The sequence below is a fragment of the Mobula birostris genome, chromosome 30 (genome assembly GCF_030028105.1).
Source record: "Mobula birostris isolate sMobBir1 chromosome 30, sMobBir1.hap1, whole genome shotgun sequence".
Taxonomy (NCBI): Eukaryota; Metazoa; Chordata; class Chondrichthyes; order Myliobatiformes; family Myliobatidae; genus Mobula; species Mobula birostris.
In genome coordinates this window covers 15,016,648-15,034,818 of record NC_092399.1, presented here as the reverse complement: position 1 = coordinate 15,034,818, position 18,171 = coordinate 15,016,648, and the positions used below count along the sequence as shown (strand labels likewise).

The window sequence follows — 18,171 nt, the reverse complement described above, 5'->3', positions numbered from 1 at the left end:
TGGGTCCAGATTAGATTGTCTGTTTTGTGCACACCAAGGAACTTGGTGCTGTTCAGTCTCTCCATAGCAGTGTCATTGATGTGCAGTGGACCTTCCTGAAGTCCACAGTTAACTCTTTTGTCTTGTCCATGTGCGAGACTCACATCATTTGATGAGCCTCCCTACCTCCTGTCTGTCTGCCAACTTATCATGGTCGCTGATGAAGCCAACCACTGTTGTACCATCAGCGAAATTGATTTTGTGGTTTGAGGGGGATCTGGCAGGGTAGCTGTGAGTCAGCAGCATGACCAGCAATGGGCTCAGCACCCAGCCCTGGGGGTGGGGGGGGGGGCACCAGTGCGCAGTGTGATGGAGCTTGAGATGTCACTGCCAACTCAGACTGACTGGGATCTGAAGAGATTGTGGCGGTATTAGGAATGATCTTCCCAGAATCATTAGATTCTGAAATGGTTCCAGAGGACTAGAAAATTGCAAATGTCACTGCACTCTTTAAGAAGGGAGGGAGGCACATGAGAGGAAATTATACACTGACCTCAGTGGTTGGGAAATGTTGGAGTCCATTATGAAGGATGAGGTTTCAAGTTAATTGGAGACACATGATAAAGTAGGCCAAAGTCAACATGGTTTCCTTAAGGAGAAATATAGCCTGATGTATCTGTTGGAATTCTTTGAGGAAATAACAAGCAGGATAGACTAGGAAGGTGTTGGATGTTTTTTTACTTGGATATTCAGAAGGCCTCTGACAAGGTGCTGCACGTGAGGCTGCTAACAAGATAAGAGCCCATGGTATTACAGGAAGGATACTAGCATCGATAGAGCATTGGCTGATTGGCAGGAAACAAAGAGTGGGAGTAAGTTGCTGCCAGCGACTAGTGTTCCGCAGGGTCCTGTGTTGGGACCAATTCTTTTTAAGTTATATGTCAGAGACTTGGATGAAGAAATTGATGGCTTTGTGGCTGACTTTGCAAGTGGTACAAAGTTAGGTGGAGGGGCAGGTAGTGTTGAGGAAGCAGGGAATCTGCAGAAGGACTTGGACAGACTGGGAGAATGGGCAAAAAAGTGGCAAATGGAATACCGTGCAGGGAAGTGTATGGTCATGCACTTTAGCAGAAGGAGTAACAATGTAGACTATTTTATAAATGAGAAGCAAATTCAAAAATCAGAGCTGCAAAGGGACTTGGGAGTCCTCATGTGGGATTCCCTAAAGGTTAACTTGCAGGTTGAATCAATGGTAAGGAAGGCAAATACAATGTTAGCTTTCTTTTTGAGCGGACTAGAATATAAGAGCAAGGATGTGATGCTGAGCTTTATCAGGTACTGTTAAACTGCACTTGGAGTATTGGGAGCAGCCTTGGGCCCCTTATCTAAGAAAGGCATTGGAGAGGGTCCAAAGGAGGTGCACAAGAGTTATTACGGGAATGATAGGGTGAACATATGAGGGGTGTTTGATAGCTCTGGGCCTGTACTCGCTGGAGTTTAGAAGAATGAGGGGAATCTCACTGAAACCTGATAAGCATTGAAAAGCCAAGATTGAGTGGATATGGAGAGGATGTACATACAGTGGGTCAGTTGAGGACCAGAGGGCACAGCCTCAGAATAGAGGGATGTCGATTTAGAACACAGGTAAGAAGAAATTTCTTTAGCCAAAGGGTGATGAATCGAGGAATTCATTGCACAGGCAGCTGTGGAGGACAAGCATTGGAGTATATTTAAAGCAGAGGTTGTTAGGTTCTTGGCTAGACAAGACGTCAAAGGTTACGGGGAGAAGGCAGGAGAATGGGGTTCAATGGGAATAATAAATCAGCCATGATGAAATGGCGGGACATACTCAATGGGCCGAATGGCCCACTCTTTTATCTTATGGTCTTATGGGTCTTTCCATCAAGAAATCCAAGCTGCAGTTACAGAGAGGGGTGTTGAGCCCCAACGAGGACAGTTTACCCGCCAGTCTCCAAGGGATGATCGTGTTACATGCCGAGCTGAAATCGGCGAACAACTTCCTGGCGTACGAGGCATCGTTTTCCAGGGGGGACAGGATGGAGAGGAGGGCATCATCAGTGGACTGGTTTGAACAGAAGGCAAATTGGATAGGGTCAAAAATAGCTGGAAGGTGGGATTTTATACAATCGATTATTAGCCACTCGAAATGCCTCGTGACTGTTGAAGTCACTGCCACTTGGCGGTAATCGTGTAGGCCAGTTACCATCACTCTCTTTGGCAGCGGAATGATGTTGGCTGACTTGAAGCCTGCAGGGACAGTGGACTAAGATATTAAAGCTGTCTATTGAGACCTCTCTTAGCTTGCTGCATGGTCCCCCGTCCCTCAGCATCTGACCAGGTATGTTGTTCAGCCCCACAGCTTTGTGTGGGTTTACCCTGGCTAGGATCCTCCTCACCTCGGCTACAGCCAGACAAGGGTGCCTGTTCCTCAGGAGGAGAGGTGGCTTTAACTGCGGCAAGTGATGCATGGAGGGCATTTAGCCCATCAGGATGGAAGGTGTCACCGACATGCAGGGTGAACTTGTAATCTGTTATGGCCTGTATACCTAGCCACATGCGCCACGTGTCCCTGGTGTCATAACAGTGTCTATGAATTTTCTGTGAGTACTCCCACTTCCACATCTTAAGAAAGACTTTTACCAATCTGAAGTGGTTTCTTCAGAAATTAGTCAGGGAAAGAATTAAATTCTTCAAATGGCAGCTGCAACTGTAATCAAATCAACATATTATTCTAATTGGAAAATCAATTCTCCTTGTAAAATTGTTAATAAAATAAAGATCTGTAAATGAGTGGTTGAAATGTTACCAAAGATCTGCTGACCTGAATTATTATTGTTTTGAACCATTTAGATTGTACAAATATAATTTTGTGAAAACAGAAAATTTGTTGCCAAATCCTAATGGGCTATGAAATCCCAATGGCAACTAAATTAAGCTTTCTGCATGAACACAAAAATGTGGATGCCTTACTGACCAAACTAGTGATTGCTAGCACAAGATCTAATGTGTTGTTCAGAGATGTGCAGTCTATGCCCTTTTAGATCTTACATTGCTGTGGTTTTCCTTCCAATTAAAATAGGATTTTCAGAAAACGCTGGGTGGGAAACAGCCAGTGTATGACACCACAATCCGAATGGGCCGCTCAATGAAAGATAAGGCTTCCCACGAGGATGATCGGCAGAAATTGGATAATCTCCTTGGAGAAGTCCGGGACAAGTGGGACACTGTCTGCGGCAAATCAGTTGAAAGGTGAGATGGGAAAATTGAAGTTTTAACAATTAAGTGAGATTTTCTAGCTAAAATTAGCTTAGCATTTGGTCACAATTTGTGGCTTCAGACTGGCCAGTGTTCTACCTAAAAAAAAAAAAAAAAAAAAATTACATTTTTATCATAATTCAAAGGTTCATTTTAATATCAGAGAATGTACACAGTATGCAGTCTGAAATTCCTATACTTCACAGACATCCATGAAACAAGAGACCCCATAGAACGCATGATAGAAACATCAAAGCCCCCCCCTTCGCACAAGCACCAGCAGAAGCATTGACCCTCCCCTCACTTCGCCAGCAGAAACACCGACCCTTCCCCCTGCCCCACCCAACATGCAAGCAACAGCAGAAACCTCCCAAAAGAGACCTTGCTCCACAGTCCATCAAAACTACAGTCCATAACCCAGAACTTCGGTATCTCAGACGGGCTCTCTCTCTCCATTGGGGAGGGGCGGGGGGGTCACTCCTGCAACAACAAGAGCAGAGACCAGGAACTCGCTGTCCAATGTTATAATCCTTCTGTGTCACATCTCCAAGCCCCCAGTTCTGAGGACCGACAGGTTCTCATTCTCCATCAAAAGAGACACAGAGAGAGATCGCTCGAGTACAGGCATCTTCTTCCGACAGCAGCCGGCAATTTGGCAAACACACACCGCCTGCTGTCTCGATGCTTCAGTCTCTCATGATGTTTCAGTCGGCGAAATCAGCGAGGAACCATGTCAGCCATTTTAACATGTTAAATAGAATAATTGTTTGCATATAGAATTGGTATGCTTTATCAATAGCTATTCATGCTTCTCTAGAAATCTGTTGCTGAGGAATTATTTATTTATTAATTAATTTATCGAGATACACTGTAGTGTAGGCCTTTCCGGTCTTTCGAGCAACCAATATGCCATGACCAATTAACTTACCAACCGGTAGGTCTTTAGACTGTGGGAGGAAACCCACATGGTCATGGGAAGAACGTACAAACCCCTTACAGGCTGCAGCGGGAATTGAACCCGCGTCACCTGTACTGTAAAGCATTGTGCCTAATCATGGGACAATTTACATCCTTCTAGCCGGTATGTCTTTGGAATGTGGGAGGAAACCAGAGCCCCTGGGGGAAATGTGCGTGACCATGGGGAGAACGTACTGACTCCTTACAGGCAGCGTCGAGAATTGAACCCGGCTCGCCTGTACTGTAAAGCGTTGTGCTAACCACTACGCTACCGTCCCACCCCATGATACTACATCAAAATGCAAGTGAAAAAAGTGTTTTAAACTGGGTATTTACTGACAATGTCCATCTTGTCTGGCTCTGAGGTGACATTTAATAATTGTATGCTTAATATTTAGATGTAACTTCCCCAAATATTAAGGACTGTTGATTTCCTAATCCTTTCTAGGCAGCACAAGCTGGAAGAGGCCCTTCTGTTTTCAGGACAGTTTACTGATGCTCTCCAGGCATTAGTGGATTGGCTGTACAAGGTTGAGCCACAGTTGGCTGAAGATCAACCTGTCCACGGAGATCTTGATCTGGTGATGAACTTGATGGATGCTCATAAGGTAGAGCTTTATTGTTAACCATTCATCATTGAACAAGTTTGCATGACCTGGCATTCATTACTAATTCAAAACGTACATTTTTTTGTTTGTGCTGAAAACTTTGAGCAATAGACGTTGAAAGCTTCACTTATTTCTGGATTCTGCACACAGAAACATTTTGGTTATCGTGTTTTTTTTGTAGGTTTTCCAGAAGGAACTCGGCAAGCGCACAAGTAGTGTTCAGGTCCTGAAACGGTCAGCTCGTGAACTGATTGAGAACAGCCACGACGACACAACCTGGGTGAAAGTTCAACTACAGGAACTGAGTATACGATGGGACACAGTGTGCAAACTCTCAGTGTCTAAACAGACACGGCTTGAGCAGGCTCTTAAGCAGGTGAAGATAATTTTCAGAATCCATTTTAACGTAAACTTGGTGAAATAAAAAGGAATCCAATTGCTACTGTTGCTTTAGTTAAACTGTAATACATCATTTCACATAGCACTGATAGATAATAATGTCGTTTATTAGTCATTTAACAGCTGTTGTAGATGAACTGAACACACTGGTGAGGGAGAAGTGGAGAGTCCGTTGTCGTGCCCGACACCGGCCCCCTAGGCCTGAGTCGACGTAGTAGTAGTTGTGTGAGAAGTCTGGAGTAGCATCTTTATTTTCTGTAAAGCATTTCAACCTGTTTATCTGTTACTTAGTATGTCAGTCAGAACCACAGATGCTTTATGTTATCCGTAATTTTCATTTCATGCTAACTTCTTAGAAAGAAATTATGAGCCAGTTCCTTCATTCATTCAGATGATATTTTTATATAAATTTCCATTTCAATTGATTACATTTATTCTATTACTTTTGGTATCCTAAATTTGACAAAAAAAATCTTTTGATCTAAGTGTCAGAAGCTTGTATTGTTCCAGCATTTGCAGACATCTTTGATACGTCCATGTACAGCGATCTTCATTCAAAGTAAATGCTTTCTCCTGGGGATAGCTGCTGTCACAGAATCCAGGACTTAGCTCACTCACTTCACTCCAAGAAACGGCCGAGAGGCACAGGATGTAGTAAAGGCTATAAGACAGGGCAAGGGGAAACCATTACGGTGATGAAGACTTCTGTTCCAGTACTAGTCGCAATCTCTAGCCAAACTGTCCAGTGTAGTTATAGCACTGACATTTTACCCAACCATGCATACAGCTTCTGAGATATGTTCTGATCACAGAAACATGACAGACCCATTATGGATTATTTCGCACCTGATTGGTCTGCCCTCCGTCATTAGCAAAGTAATTGACAATAGCGGCATGAGGCATTTACTCAGTGTAGACAGTTTGGGTTTCAGGACCAACAGTTCTAACCATCATCACTCCCTGAACCCTAGGGGTGAAATCCAGAGGGAAAGTGAGAGCGCCGAAGGAGTCTTGGCCAGAAGTGTCGACTGTTTATTATTTTCCATAGATGCTGCCTGGCCTGCAGAGTTCCTCCAGCATTTTGTGTGTTTGTTGCTTGGATTTCCAGCATCTGCAGATTTTCTCTTGTTTTGGAAAGTCAGAGTGACTGTGTTTGGCATTAAGGCAACGTTTGAGAGTGTGTGGCATCAAGGAGCAATGTTAAAACTGAAATATGCAACCTGAATTTGAGGGGAGAAGATCTCCAGTGCACAGAGAAGGAATGTTCTGCAGGTTGGTGACCATCTCCAACTGTCCTATGAAAGATTGACTTTGCATTATAGGATCAGAATTAGGAATACATGTTGGTGATTGCACCGTGTTCGGTTTGATCCACAACTCTTCAGGAACGAGACCTGGACAACATTCAACCATAGGCTGATAACCGGCAAGTAACAGACACATCACAAAAATGCTGTCATCTCCAACAACCTACCCTTGACTTTACCATTGCTGAACTCCACCAGCATCATTCTGGGTAGAGAAATGTAGTTGGCATCATTCACCACAAGCTCAGTTGCACCAACTTCACATGTATTGTCGTGATGTGATCCAAGACTAGATATCCTCTGAGGGATGACTTACCTCCTGACATCGTAAAGTCTTTCCCCCATCTACAAGCGACAAGTCAGGAGTTTGGTACAGTAATCGCCACCTGCCTGAGTAAATCATGAACCATCATCAGGAAGTTTGACAGCATCCAGGACAGAGCTTGACTGGCATCCTGTCAACAGCCCTAAGCATTCATTCCCTCCATCACCAGCAAACAGTGACTGCAGTGTGTGTCAGCAGCAAGGTGCAAAGCAATTACTTGCCTAGACCGTCTGACAGTACCTCCTAGACCCTCAGCCTGCACTGTCAAGGGCTTCAGATGTATCCTGACTCTGGAAGTATGCTGCATCTAATTGTTGCTGAGTTTACATACTGAAGCACCCCCCTCCCCCAAACAGTACCACAAGCACGAGCATGCACACGTAGATGCTGGAAATCCAAAACAACACACACAAGGTGGTGGAGGTCAGGCAGCATCCACAGAAAAGAGCAAACAATCAACGTTTCGGACCAAGTCCCTTCATCAGGACTGTTGGGACACCTTTGCCTGAAGGATTGCAGCAGTTCAAGGCAGTGGCTCACTTTTGTCATTGAAAGATAAATTAGAGATGGTCAGTAAATGTTGGCCTTGTTAACAATCCTAGATACAGAAAATGAAAATAAACTGCAAATGAGCTAGCTTGAGTTTTTAAGTTGGGAACTTTGTTTTTGTTCATCTCTTAAAGGTCCACTAAGTTTATGAAACTTGCACGATACCTTTTGAAACGTCTGCTTAGATAATTACGTACCACCAAACCATTGATGCACCTTCCCCTCTTCCATATTCCACTCTCCTTTGGGATAAAGGAAATATGCCATTTTCCAATTTGAGTAAATTCTAAACATGAACATGATCTTTGGTGATCTACATCCTTCTTCGTCAAGAAAGAAATCTGATTCCTTATTTAAATTACCTGTTCAGTGAAATTTGGACAAGTCAAAAGACAATGAGAAATTTGTATCCAAATTATTTTCTTCTAATTCACTGTAATCTGCGGTATGGCAGAGCTTGCAAACTGCAACCTTTCTCACCACTATTCCAAAGTAAAGTGAAGGAATATGCATATTGAATATTTTAGGAACAAAACCTTTAGAATTACACAGTAATCTTTTGAAAAATTTGACGTTGAATGTGAGAAAGTAGCCGATGTGGTGATAATTTTTGAATTCTATCCCAGGCAGAGGAGTTCCGCAGTGCTGTCCATATGCTACTGGAGTGGCTTTCTGAGGCAGAACAATCGCTTCGATTCCGGGGCGTCCTACCAGATGATGTGGAAGCTCTGCAGTCCTTGATTGATTTACACAAGGTGAGTTGGCTAGTTAAATGTGATTTTCTTAAAAACAAAATCAGTATGTTAATTTAAAAGGGCTAAATATTTAAACTCTGGAATGCATCCATTGAAATATATGCATTTGACCTTCTGTATGTTCAAAAGGTAAGTATTTCAATCAAAATTCAAAGTCACTTTACATTAGACCATTACTTATAAATTATTTAAAGTTAGAGCATTAAATGCTGAAGTAGTATTAAAAGTATTAGAAAGGATTGTCTAAATCCTAGGAGTTAGGGAAATTGTCAGAGAATTCCATTGAAAGTTCCAGGAAATAATACACTACAAAAGCTCTTTTTAGACTCTTCAAAAGACATGGCATTGTACAATTGTGTAAAACAAGGCTTTAATAAAATACTTAGCACAAAGTTAATGCTGATTCAGTGACTTTGCTTTAAAAATGCACAACTGAATTTCTTAAAGAATGAACTGATTGTACATTTGAAGACATTGCTGGAGCATTTATATTTTTTGGTTTAAATACAGTAAAATTCATCTTTAAATCATGTGGCATATAACACACAGTGCTTTTAACAGAATTCTGGGAAAATTGTTTATTTTGGGACATATTTTAGTTGACGGTATTGAAATTGATGCAAGGTCCCTTGTATGGTTTAAAAGTTTTTGAATCCATTGTACGTGTGCGTTTTTTAAAGAAGAACATTGTGCTGTTATTCAATATCTCAGGAATTTATGAAGAAAGTGGAGGAGAAGCGTGTCGATGTCAATAAGGCAGCTGGCATGGGGGAAGCCATTTTAGCCGTGTGCCACCCAGACTGCGTCACGACCGTCAAACATTGGATCACCATCATCCGAGCCCGCTTTGAAGAAGTAAGTGGGAATAATGCAGCAGTTCAGAGCAGTAACAGGAAATATTATTGCATAAAATATAAATAAGATACCTAAGCTTAACTGAACTATTAGGAAAATGCCAGTTGTACAGGAAGTATTCCCTTCAAGAATTTAAATCTGTTATGCCTTTCTGTCAAAGGATGAATTTATTAGTCTTGAAAACTTGTATGGGTGATCAGAAGACATTCAGTAATAGAACCACTTTTAGTTCAGACAGTATTGATGAATGTTGTATTTCCACGTGCTGAATTATTCTAGTATAAACAGGGAAGTACCGGCCGGTGGTGTAGAGGCATCTGCACTGGACTTGGAGGCGAGTGGTCCTAGCTTCGAAGCTGGCCGACTCCTTGCACACTCTCCATCCATGCTGGGTCGAGCATCGAGCTTGCAATTTGGCCTTGTTAAAAAACAGACAAATGCAAAAGAAATGGCAAGGTTGGCACCCAATGCGCCACAAGGCACGGAGAAGAACAATAAATGGGGAAGGTTGATGGGACAAGAATAAAAGATGAAGTACACAATTGCATCTCATTATAGGATTTAATATCCAGTTTTCTAGATAATAAAGAGGTAAAGCATGCTGATTCCCTTCCTAATTTGTAAACACTGCAGGTATATAAATAATTTGTCAATAGACTACAACTGTCAAGTAGAAAATCTAACCTTTGAGGATAACCGATGCCATTATAAATTCGGGAAAAAGCAGCAGAAAATTGCTAACTCAGCATTTCCATCGTAGGCACTGCCCTCCCCAACACTGGGGGCATCTTTATACAGTGATGCCTCAAGAAGGCAGCATCCTTTATGAAGGAGCCCCATCACCCAGGACATGCCCTCTTCTCATTGCTAACGTCAAGCAGGAGGTACAGGAGCCTGAAAACACACACTTCTTAAGTTTTAGGAGCAGTTTCTTCCCCACCACCATCAGATTTCTGAATGGACAATATATACTACCTCACTATTTTTTCTTTTTATATTTGCTCCCTTTGCTCTAATTATTTAGTGTGTGTGGATGAATATATAATGTGTGTGTGTGTATAAATGTGTCCTATTGTAACTTAGAGTTTTTTGATGTATTGCAATGGTTAACCTCAAGGTTGTCCATTTTATGAACAATCACCTCATACTTGTTATAAAGTATCTATTACATATCATGTAGTAAATAACAAGGTGCCGTTTCCTTTTAAACTTCATAGTTGACATCATCAACGAGAGAATATTGTATTTTCAGAATCAGGTTTAATATCACTGTCGTGAAATTTGTTGTTATGTGGCAGCAGAACATTGCAATACATAATATCTGTAATTTACAGTACGTATATATATATATATATATATATATAATTTAAGAGGAGGGTGGTTATTTACTGTGTCACTTGGAATGAGGACCTTCAGTTATAAAGAATGGTTGCAAAAATCAGTGTATAGAAATTTTAACAAGAGGTCAAAATTTTCAGAATCAGATTTACTGTCACTGGCATTTGTCGTGAAATTTGTCGTCTTTGCAATTCAATACAATATGTAATAGAGGAAAAAATGTGAATTATAGTAGATATATATAGTTAAGTACTTAATGTAAAAATAGAAATTAAAAAAGTAATGGGGTAGTGTTCACGGGTTCTATATCCATTCAGAAATTGGATGACAGAGGGGAAGATGCTATTCCTGAATTGTTCATTGTGTGCCTTCAGGTTGCTGTACCTCCTCCCACAGGGTAACAATGAGAAGAGGGTGATGGGGGTCCTTTTTGTAGCAATGCTCCTTGGAAATGCCCTGGATGCTGGGGAGGCTAGTGCCCATGGTGGAGCTGACTGAGTTTACAACTTTCTGCAGCATATTTTAATCCTGTGTATTTTTCCCACTCTCCCTTCCCCCCGATACCAGACAGTGATGCAGCCAGTTAGAATGCTCTCCATGGTACATCTGTGGAACAGAAGGTTCCCACCGACCTCACAGAATTTGTACATCAGTTCAGTATAGAGAGAAAATGAAAGGCTACAACTAATTATGATTATGATTTACCTCGTACACCACCAGTGTTTAGCACCACAGGAAATACAATCAAGACCCCATTTTTTGGTGTAGTACCTCTGTGGAGTGAGGCAGCTCATTATTGCTTTGTCCAGAGGGGTTCAGTAAGGTGGACAGTTGCAGGGTCGGTCTTAAGGATGGAGAGGAACCGCTGAATTACTCCCCCTTCTGTTGCGTGCAGATCAACTCATCTGGTTAAGCCTGAATCTCTTGCAATCTACGTAAAAAGGGAACTGGAGTACCCACAATATGCTGGAGGAGCTCAGTAGGTCGGGCAGCATCTTTTGATGGGAATGAACAGTTGAACGTTTCGGGCCGAGACGCTTCCATCAGTCCTGATGTGTGTGTTGCTCCAGAATTCCAGCATCTGCAGTAGTACCTCAGGTTTCCATTAAAGGGAACTGCAAGTTTTTCCAGGACCAACCAAGTGTTGGTCTCAGTTTGCTGGAATCCAATTTTAATTATAATTTAGTAAGGACTGATTATGACAACATGTTTGTAACAACTGGTGGTTATACTGCAGTGTATGGTCTTAGTCTCTTTCCTGGGCTATTCTGGAGTAGGATAAGTAATTAGAATTGCTCCTCAATGTATATCATGCCTTCTAATAGGAAGAAATAAATCTTTAACTTCTGAAATGGAATTCCACTTCATAGACTTGAATACAGTGATTATTTGTCTTAAATACTGTACTTAGTGTTCAAACATATTTTGTTCCTGTGTAGATTTTAATGAAGAAATGCAATCCAAAAATTCAGACTTACAATATACTGCAAAAAAAATCTTTTACAAGAGATTGACCTCTTCAAAATCAGCTGTCTCTAATATAGAACTTAGTTAATCAAATAAATATTTATAGTTTTCCCTGTCAATTTTGTATCTAGGTGCTGACATGGGCAAAACAGCACCAACAACGGTTGGCATCTGCACTGTCAGAGTTGGTTACCAATGCTGAGCTGTTGGAAGAGCTGTTGGCCTGGTTACAGTGGGCTGAAACTACACTAATACAAAGAGATCAAGAGTCTATGCCAAAGGAAATTGAACAAGTCAAAGCAATCATCGCAGAACATCAGGTACACACAAAGCTGAACAGCCAAAAAACAAGTATATTAATAGTAATAAGATGGCTTCTGAAACCTTGTGAAGCAATTTCTGCATTTTGTCTTCAGCCACTCTTGTTCCTTTCCAAAATTCATAACTGATCAAATGTTATTTTCTTCTTGCTGACAATAAACAGCTCAACTTAAATGTTGCTAAAAAGAACTAAAGAGTGCACTGGATTCCCATTGTTGAAGATTTGTTCCAAGCGAATGGCCAACTCCTATAAAACAGCAGTATTGCTCATTCCTGATAGTCCTAAGGCCTTAAAAAGTTAAATCACATTATGAGAGTCTGGAATCTACATTAGGCGAAACTCAGTGGGGGTGGAGGTGTGAAAAGGGCGGTATGGGGTGACAGGTTCTTACTGGAACAAGTACATAGACAATTTTAAGTTCAAGTATAAACTGGCAATTGTTAATCATTTTCTGTTTCCAGCTCATAATTTTCGTGGCAAACTCCAGAAGGATTTTAACAACATCTTTTGGTTCCTTAACACACCCAGCAGACCATAAGACCATAACATATAGGAGCAGAATTAGGCCATTTGGCCCATCGAGTCTGCTGCACAATTTCAACATGGCTGATCCATCTTCCTCTCAGCCCCAATCTCCTGCCTTCTCCCTGTATCCCTTCATGCCCTGACTAAAAAAGAACCTATCAATCTTTGCCCTAAATATACCCAATGAGTTGGCCTCCACAGCCACTTGTGGCAATAAATTCTGCAGATTCACCATTCTCTGGCCAAAGAAATTCCTCCTCATTTCTGACCTAAATGGACATTCTTCTATTCTGAGGCTGTGTCCTCTGGTCTTTGAGTCCTCCACCATCGGAAACGTCCTCTCTACATCCACATTCAATATTCAATAAGTTTCAATGAGATCTCCCCCTCATTTTTCTGAATTCCGTAGCCATCAAACACTTCATATGATAAACCTTTCAATCCTGGAATCATTTATGTGAGCTTCCTTTGAACCCTCCTCATCAGCACATCCTTTCTTAGATAAAGAGCCCAAAACTGCTCACTATACTCCAAAAGAGACCTCACCAGTACCTTATAAAGCCTCAACATTACATTCTTGCTTTTATATTTTAGTCCTCTCGAAATAAATGCTAACATTGCATTTGCCTTCCTCACCACCGACTCAACCTGCAAATTAACCTTTAGGGAATCCTGCATAAGGACTCTACAAGTCCCTTTGCACCTCCAATTTTTGAACTTTCTCTCCGCTTAAAAAATAGTCTATTTTATTTCTTCTACAAAAGTGCATAAGCATACACTTCCTGACACTGTATTCCATCTGCCAATTCTTTGCCCATTCTCCAAACCTGTGTAAGTCCTACTGCAGGCTCCTTGCTTCCTCAACACTACCTGCCCCTCCACCTATCTTTGTATCACCCGTGTCTTAATTATCAGATGAGGATTAATGTCTGGAAAGATGAGTTATATTTTCCTTTTCTCAGAGTGGAAGAGTCTACCATTGATGACTAGTTCATTCAATCTTCTGCTTAGATTAAGTGAAGGTGTCAAGTATTTTTAGCTATTGAGGCCTGTTCACTTTTCCTGTTTAAATTTTTTTTTATCCATTTTTTCAGTCTTTCATGGAAGAAATGACTCGGAAACAGCCGGATGTGGATAAAGTTACAAAAACATACAAGCGGAAGGCAGTGGAACCATCACACGTGCGAGGAAGTAAGCCTCTTTCATTCAAAGGAAGGGAGAAATAGATTGCAGATTAATCATGGAAGAATTCTGCAAAGCTATGATTAGGAATTTGGTCATTGTTTACAAAATGAATGGGTGAAGTGTCTCATGTAGTATAACTGCCGAGTGTTGTACGATCTCATTGACAGTGTGGTCAGGAATGAGAAAAATTACCTCTTTATTCTCACACTGGACGAAAACATCCACTGCAGGGACGAGACTTGGTGCAGGATAGCTCATGAATCACTACTTTGAATTGTTGCAGACTCTGTGCTCGTGATGCTTCCACAGTGCAGCTAATTAGGGAGCTGCAATTTTTTAATCCAGCAACTGTAGATTAAGGCTTTGGGAACTGGAGGTGAGCTGCACGTCACTGGTTCCCATTCCCTAACCATCTCATGTGTACAAACTATTTATGAAGTTGCTCCAGCTGAGTTTCTGGGTAATGGCAATCCCAGGGTGTCGATGATGAGTAACTAAAAGTTGACAGCAAGCTGTTCCTTAGCTTGCTTCATAGTCATAGTCATACTTTATTGATCCCGATGGAAATTTGGTTTCGTTACAGTTGCACCAACCAAGAATAGAGTATAAATATAGCAATATAAAACCATAAATAATTAAATAATAATATGTAAATTATGCCAGGAAATAAGTCCAGGACCAGCCTATTGGCTCAGAGTGTCTGACCCTCCAAGGGAGGAGTTGTAAAGTTTGATGGCCACAGGCAGGAATGACTTCCTATGATGCTCTATGCTGCATCTCGGTGGAATGAGTCTCTGGCTGAATGTACTCCTGTGCCCAGCCAGTACTTTATGTAGTGGATGGGAGACATTGTCCACGATAGCATGCAACTTGGACAGCATCCTCTTTTCAGACACCACCGTCAGAGAGTCCAGTTCCATCCCCACAACATCACTGGCGAATTAGCTTGTTGATTCTGTTGGTGTCTGCTACCCTCAGCCTGCTGCCCCAGCACACAACAGCAAGCATGATAGCACTGGCCACCACAGACTCGTAGAACGTCCTCAGCATCGTCCGACAGATGTTAAAGGACCTCAGTCTCCTCAGGAAATAGAGACGGCTCTGACCCTTCTTGTAGACAGCCTCAGTGTTCTTTGACCAGTCCAGTTTGTCGTCAATTCGTATCCCCAGGTATTTGTAATCCTCCATCATGTCCACACTGACCCCTGGATGAAAACAGGGGTCACCGGTGCCTTAGCCCTCCTCAGGTCCACCACCAGCTCCTTAGTCTTTTTCACATTAAGCTGCAGATAACTCTGCTCACACCATGTGACAAAGTTTCCTACCGTAGCCCTGTACTCAGCCTCATCTCCCTTGCTGATGCATCCAACTATGGCAGAGTCATCAGAAAACTTCTGAAGATGGCAAGACTCTGCAGTAGTTGAAGTCCGAGGTGTAAATGGTGAAAAGAAAGAGAGACAAGACAGTCCCCTGTGGAGCCCCAGTGCTGCTGATCACTCTGTCTGACAGTGTTGCAAGCAAGAGGTGAATAACGTTCATGAAGTTGAATTTTTCATAAACACCAGCTGCATTGGTCCATATTTTAGGACAGCACAGTGGCGTAGTGGTTAGCGAACTATGCTTTACAGTACCAGTGACTAGAATTCAGTTCCTGCCTCTGCCTGTAAGGAGTTTGTACCTTCTTCCCATGACCACATAGGTTTCCTCCAGGTGCTCCCACAGTCCAAAGATATACAGGTTTGTAGGTTAATTGGTCATTGTAAATTGTCCCGTGATTAGGCTAGGGTTAAATTGAGGGATTTTGGGTGGCGCGGCTTGAAGGCCTATTCTGCACTGTATCTCAATAAAAAAATAAGTATTTTTATTAAAGTGTGTTTTTGAAATGCTGTAGCCTCACGGTACTTGGTCAGGGTGGCTTGGTAGCATAGTGGTTAGCACAATCGCTTTTAAGCGCCAGCAATCACTGACCCAGGTTCAATTCCCAGCACTGCCTGTAAGGGGTTTGTACATTCTCCCCGTGACTGCGAGGGTTTCCTCCGGGTGCTCGGGTTTCCTCCCACATCCCAAAGATGTACAGGTTAGGATTAATAAATTGTGGGCATGCTATGTTGCCGTGGAAACATGGCAACACTTGCAGGCTGCCCAGCACAATACTCGCTGATTTGAGTTGACCCAGACAACACGTTTTACCGTATGTTTTGATATGCATGTGACAATCTTTACTATTTGGGAATAATAAGACCACAGATTCCTTGAAATGTTAGCAATTGGAATATTGAGCGCTCACAATCTTTTTCTGCGTGTTGCAGGAAAACCTTTAAATCAAATGACTAATCCACCCACACCCACGGCTATGGCAGCACAGACAGAAGCAAAAAATCCCCAGATTAATCTACTCTCTGGCAGATGGCAGCAAGTTTGGTTACTGGCGCTGGAGAGACAGCGAAAGCTACACGACTGTCTGGACCGATTGGAGGAAGTAAGTCTATAACTTAGCACTTCTATTTAAAGGCTGTTGACCCAAAATGTAAACTTTCTTCTCTATGGACGCTTGAGGTTTTTATTTCAGATTTCCAACATCTATGATCCTTTACAAGGTTAAGAACTGGAAGACACAATAAGGCTCTTGGACAAAGAATCAAAAGCAAGAGACAATTAATTTTCTGTCTTTGTTTCATATCCACAGTTGCTACTTAACCCGCTGAATATTTCTAGAAGTTCCTTGTTTGACTTGTGCGAGAAGAAAGTATTCCTGTTTGTTTGTTCTATTAAAATCATTCCTTATGTAGACAGTTGCATAACCTATTTTTCTTAAAAGGGAGTAATCAAACTCCACACAGCTAGTAATTCTCGGTGTCATACTTTTATATCTCTTCTCCATGCTTTCAAAGGCTTTGCTGTCTTTCCTAATTTACTCAGAAGTGGACACAGTGAGATGAATTGTAACAAGGATAAGCATGAATGAGTGGGTGTGGATAGTCATCAGAGGGAAAGGGGAATAAAACAAGCTAAAGTTCAAAGTCAATTTATTATCGAAGTACATATATGTCACCATATACATCCTTGAGATTAATTTTGTTGTGGGCACACTCAATAAATCTATAGGATAATAACCATAACAAAATCAGTGAAAGACCGCCTAACCAAGACTTTCATCCAGAGTGCAGAAGACAACAAACTGTGCAAATAGAAAAAGAAGAAATAATAGCAGAAAATAAATAAGCAATAAATATGGAGAACATATATGAGAAGAGTCCCTGAAAGTGAGTCCATTGGTTGTGGAAACAGTTCGGTGATGGGGCGAGTGAAGTTATCCCCTTTGGTTCAAGAGCCTGTTGGGTGAGGAGTCATCAGAAACTCAGCTGCACTGACCATCTTCGGAGTTCACTGGAGCAGGGTAAGGGATGGGAAGACAACCACCTTACAGAGAATGCACTGACATTTTCAGTGGTTTAGTTGACTTGAAGCTCCTAATTTAACTGGCTCTGAGAGTTGTGGTTAACCTAATTTCCCAAGATGTGGGAACACCTTTGGAGAGGTGGGGGGTGGGGAGAAGCAAGTGTGGGCTAGGAAATCTTAAACCCGGCTATCAAACCTCTCCCAGCTGCTACATCCATGTGTTTCCCTTCCCTTCTCCCACCCTTCACAGATCCATCCCAGTCCACACCATTCATTCACACACCCTCCTGCCAATGACCAACCTGAGTAATAGTCTTCCTTCACTCCCAGATAACTCCCCACTGTTCTGGGGGTTGCAGCTCCTACGCACTGTGGAGGGTACAGCCCGGTACCTCACGGGCAATTGAGCATATTTACACGGAGCACTGCCACAGGAAAGCAGCATCCAACATCAAAGACCCCGACTGTCCAATCCATGCTTTCTTCTCGTCACTGTTAGCAGGTAGAAGGGTACAGAAGCCTTGGGTCCCACACCACGAGGTTCAGGAACAGTATTACCTCACAACCATGGGTAACTTCACTCACTACAATTCCGAACTGATTCCACAACCTGTGGACTCACTTTCAAAGAATCTTTGCAATAATGTTCTCAGTAGTACTTCTTAGTTACACAAATTGTCTTCTTTGCACATTGGCTATTTGCCAGTCTCTATGTATAGTTTTTCATGAATTCTATTGTATTTATTTTCCTATAAATATCTGCAAGAAAAGGTAGTAAATGGTAACATATGCATACTTAGATAATAAACTTTACTTCAAACTTTTGTGTGTCACGGTTGAGCTCTACAGTATTGTGTAGAAGTCTTAGTGATGCTGGAACGTTTACGAACCTTGTCGAATTTTCTCTATTTCTGCATAAATATCA

At 41.9% G+C, this 18,171-nt stretch overlaps 1 protein-coding gene across 21 annotated transcripts in view; it reads left to right on the top strand.

The window, feature by feature from the left end:
* Window positions 1–18,171, top strand: part of macf1a (microtubule actin crosslinking factor 1a) — a 590,515-nt gene that overhangs the window by 537,505 nt on the left and 34,839 nt on the right. For all 21 annotated transcript variants that reach the window (XM_072247359.1, XM_072247356.1, XM_072247358.1 and 18 more), the window contains 8 exons: window positions 3,080–3,249; window positions 4,661–4,820; window positions 5,002–5,196; window positions 8,027–8,155; window positions 8,867–9,010; window positions 11,947–12,135; window positions 13,757–13,853; window positions 16,157–16,326. In XM_072247359.1, the coding sequence (XP_072103460.1) occupies window positions 3,080–3,249; window positions 4,661–4,820; window positions 5,002–5,196; window positions 8,027–8,155; window positions 8,867–9,010; window positions 11,947–12,135; window positions 13,757–13,853; window positions 16,157–16,326 (1,254 nt within the window). The remainder of the gene's footprint in view (window positions 1–3,079; window positions 3,250–4,660; window positions 4,821–5,001; window positions 5,197–8,026; window positions 8,156–8,866; window positions 9,011–11,946; window positions 12,136–13,756; window positions 13,854–16,156; window positions 16,327–18,171) is intronic.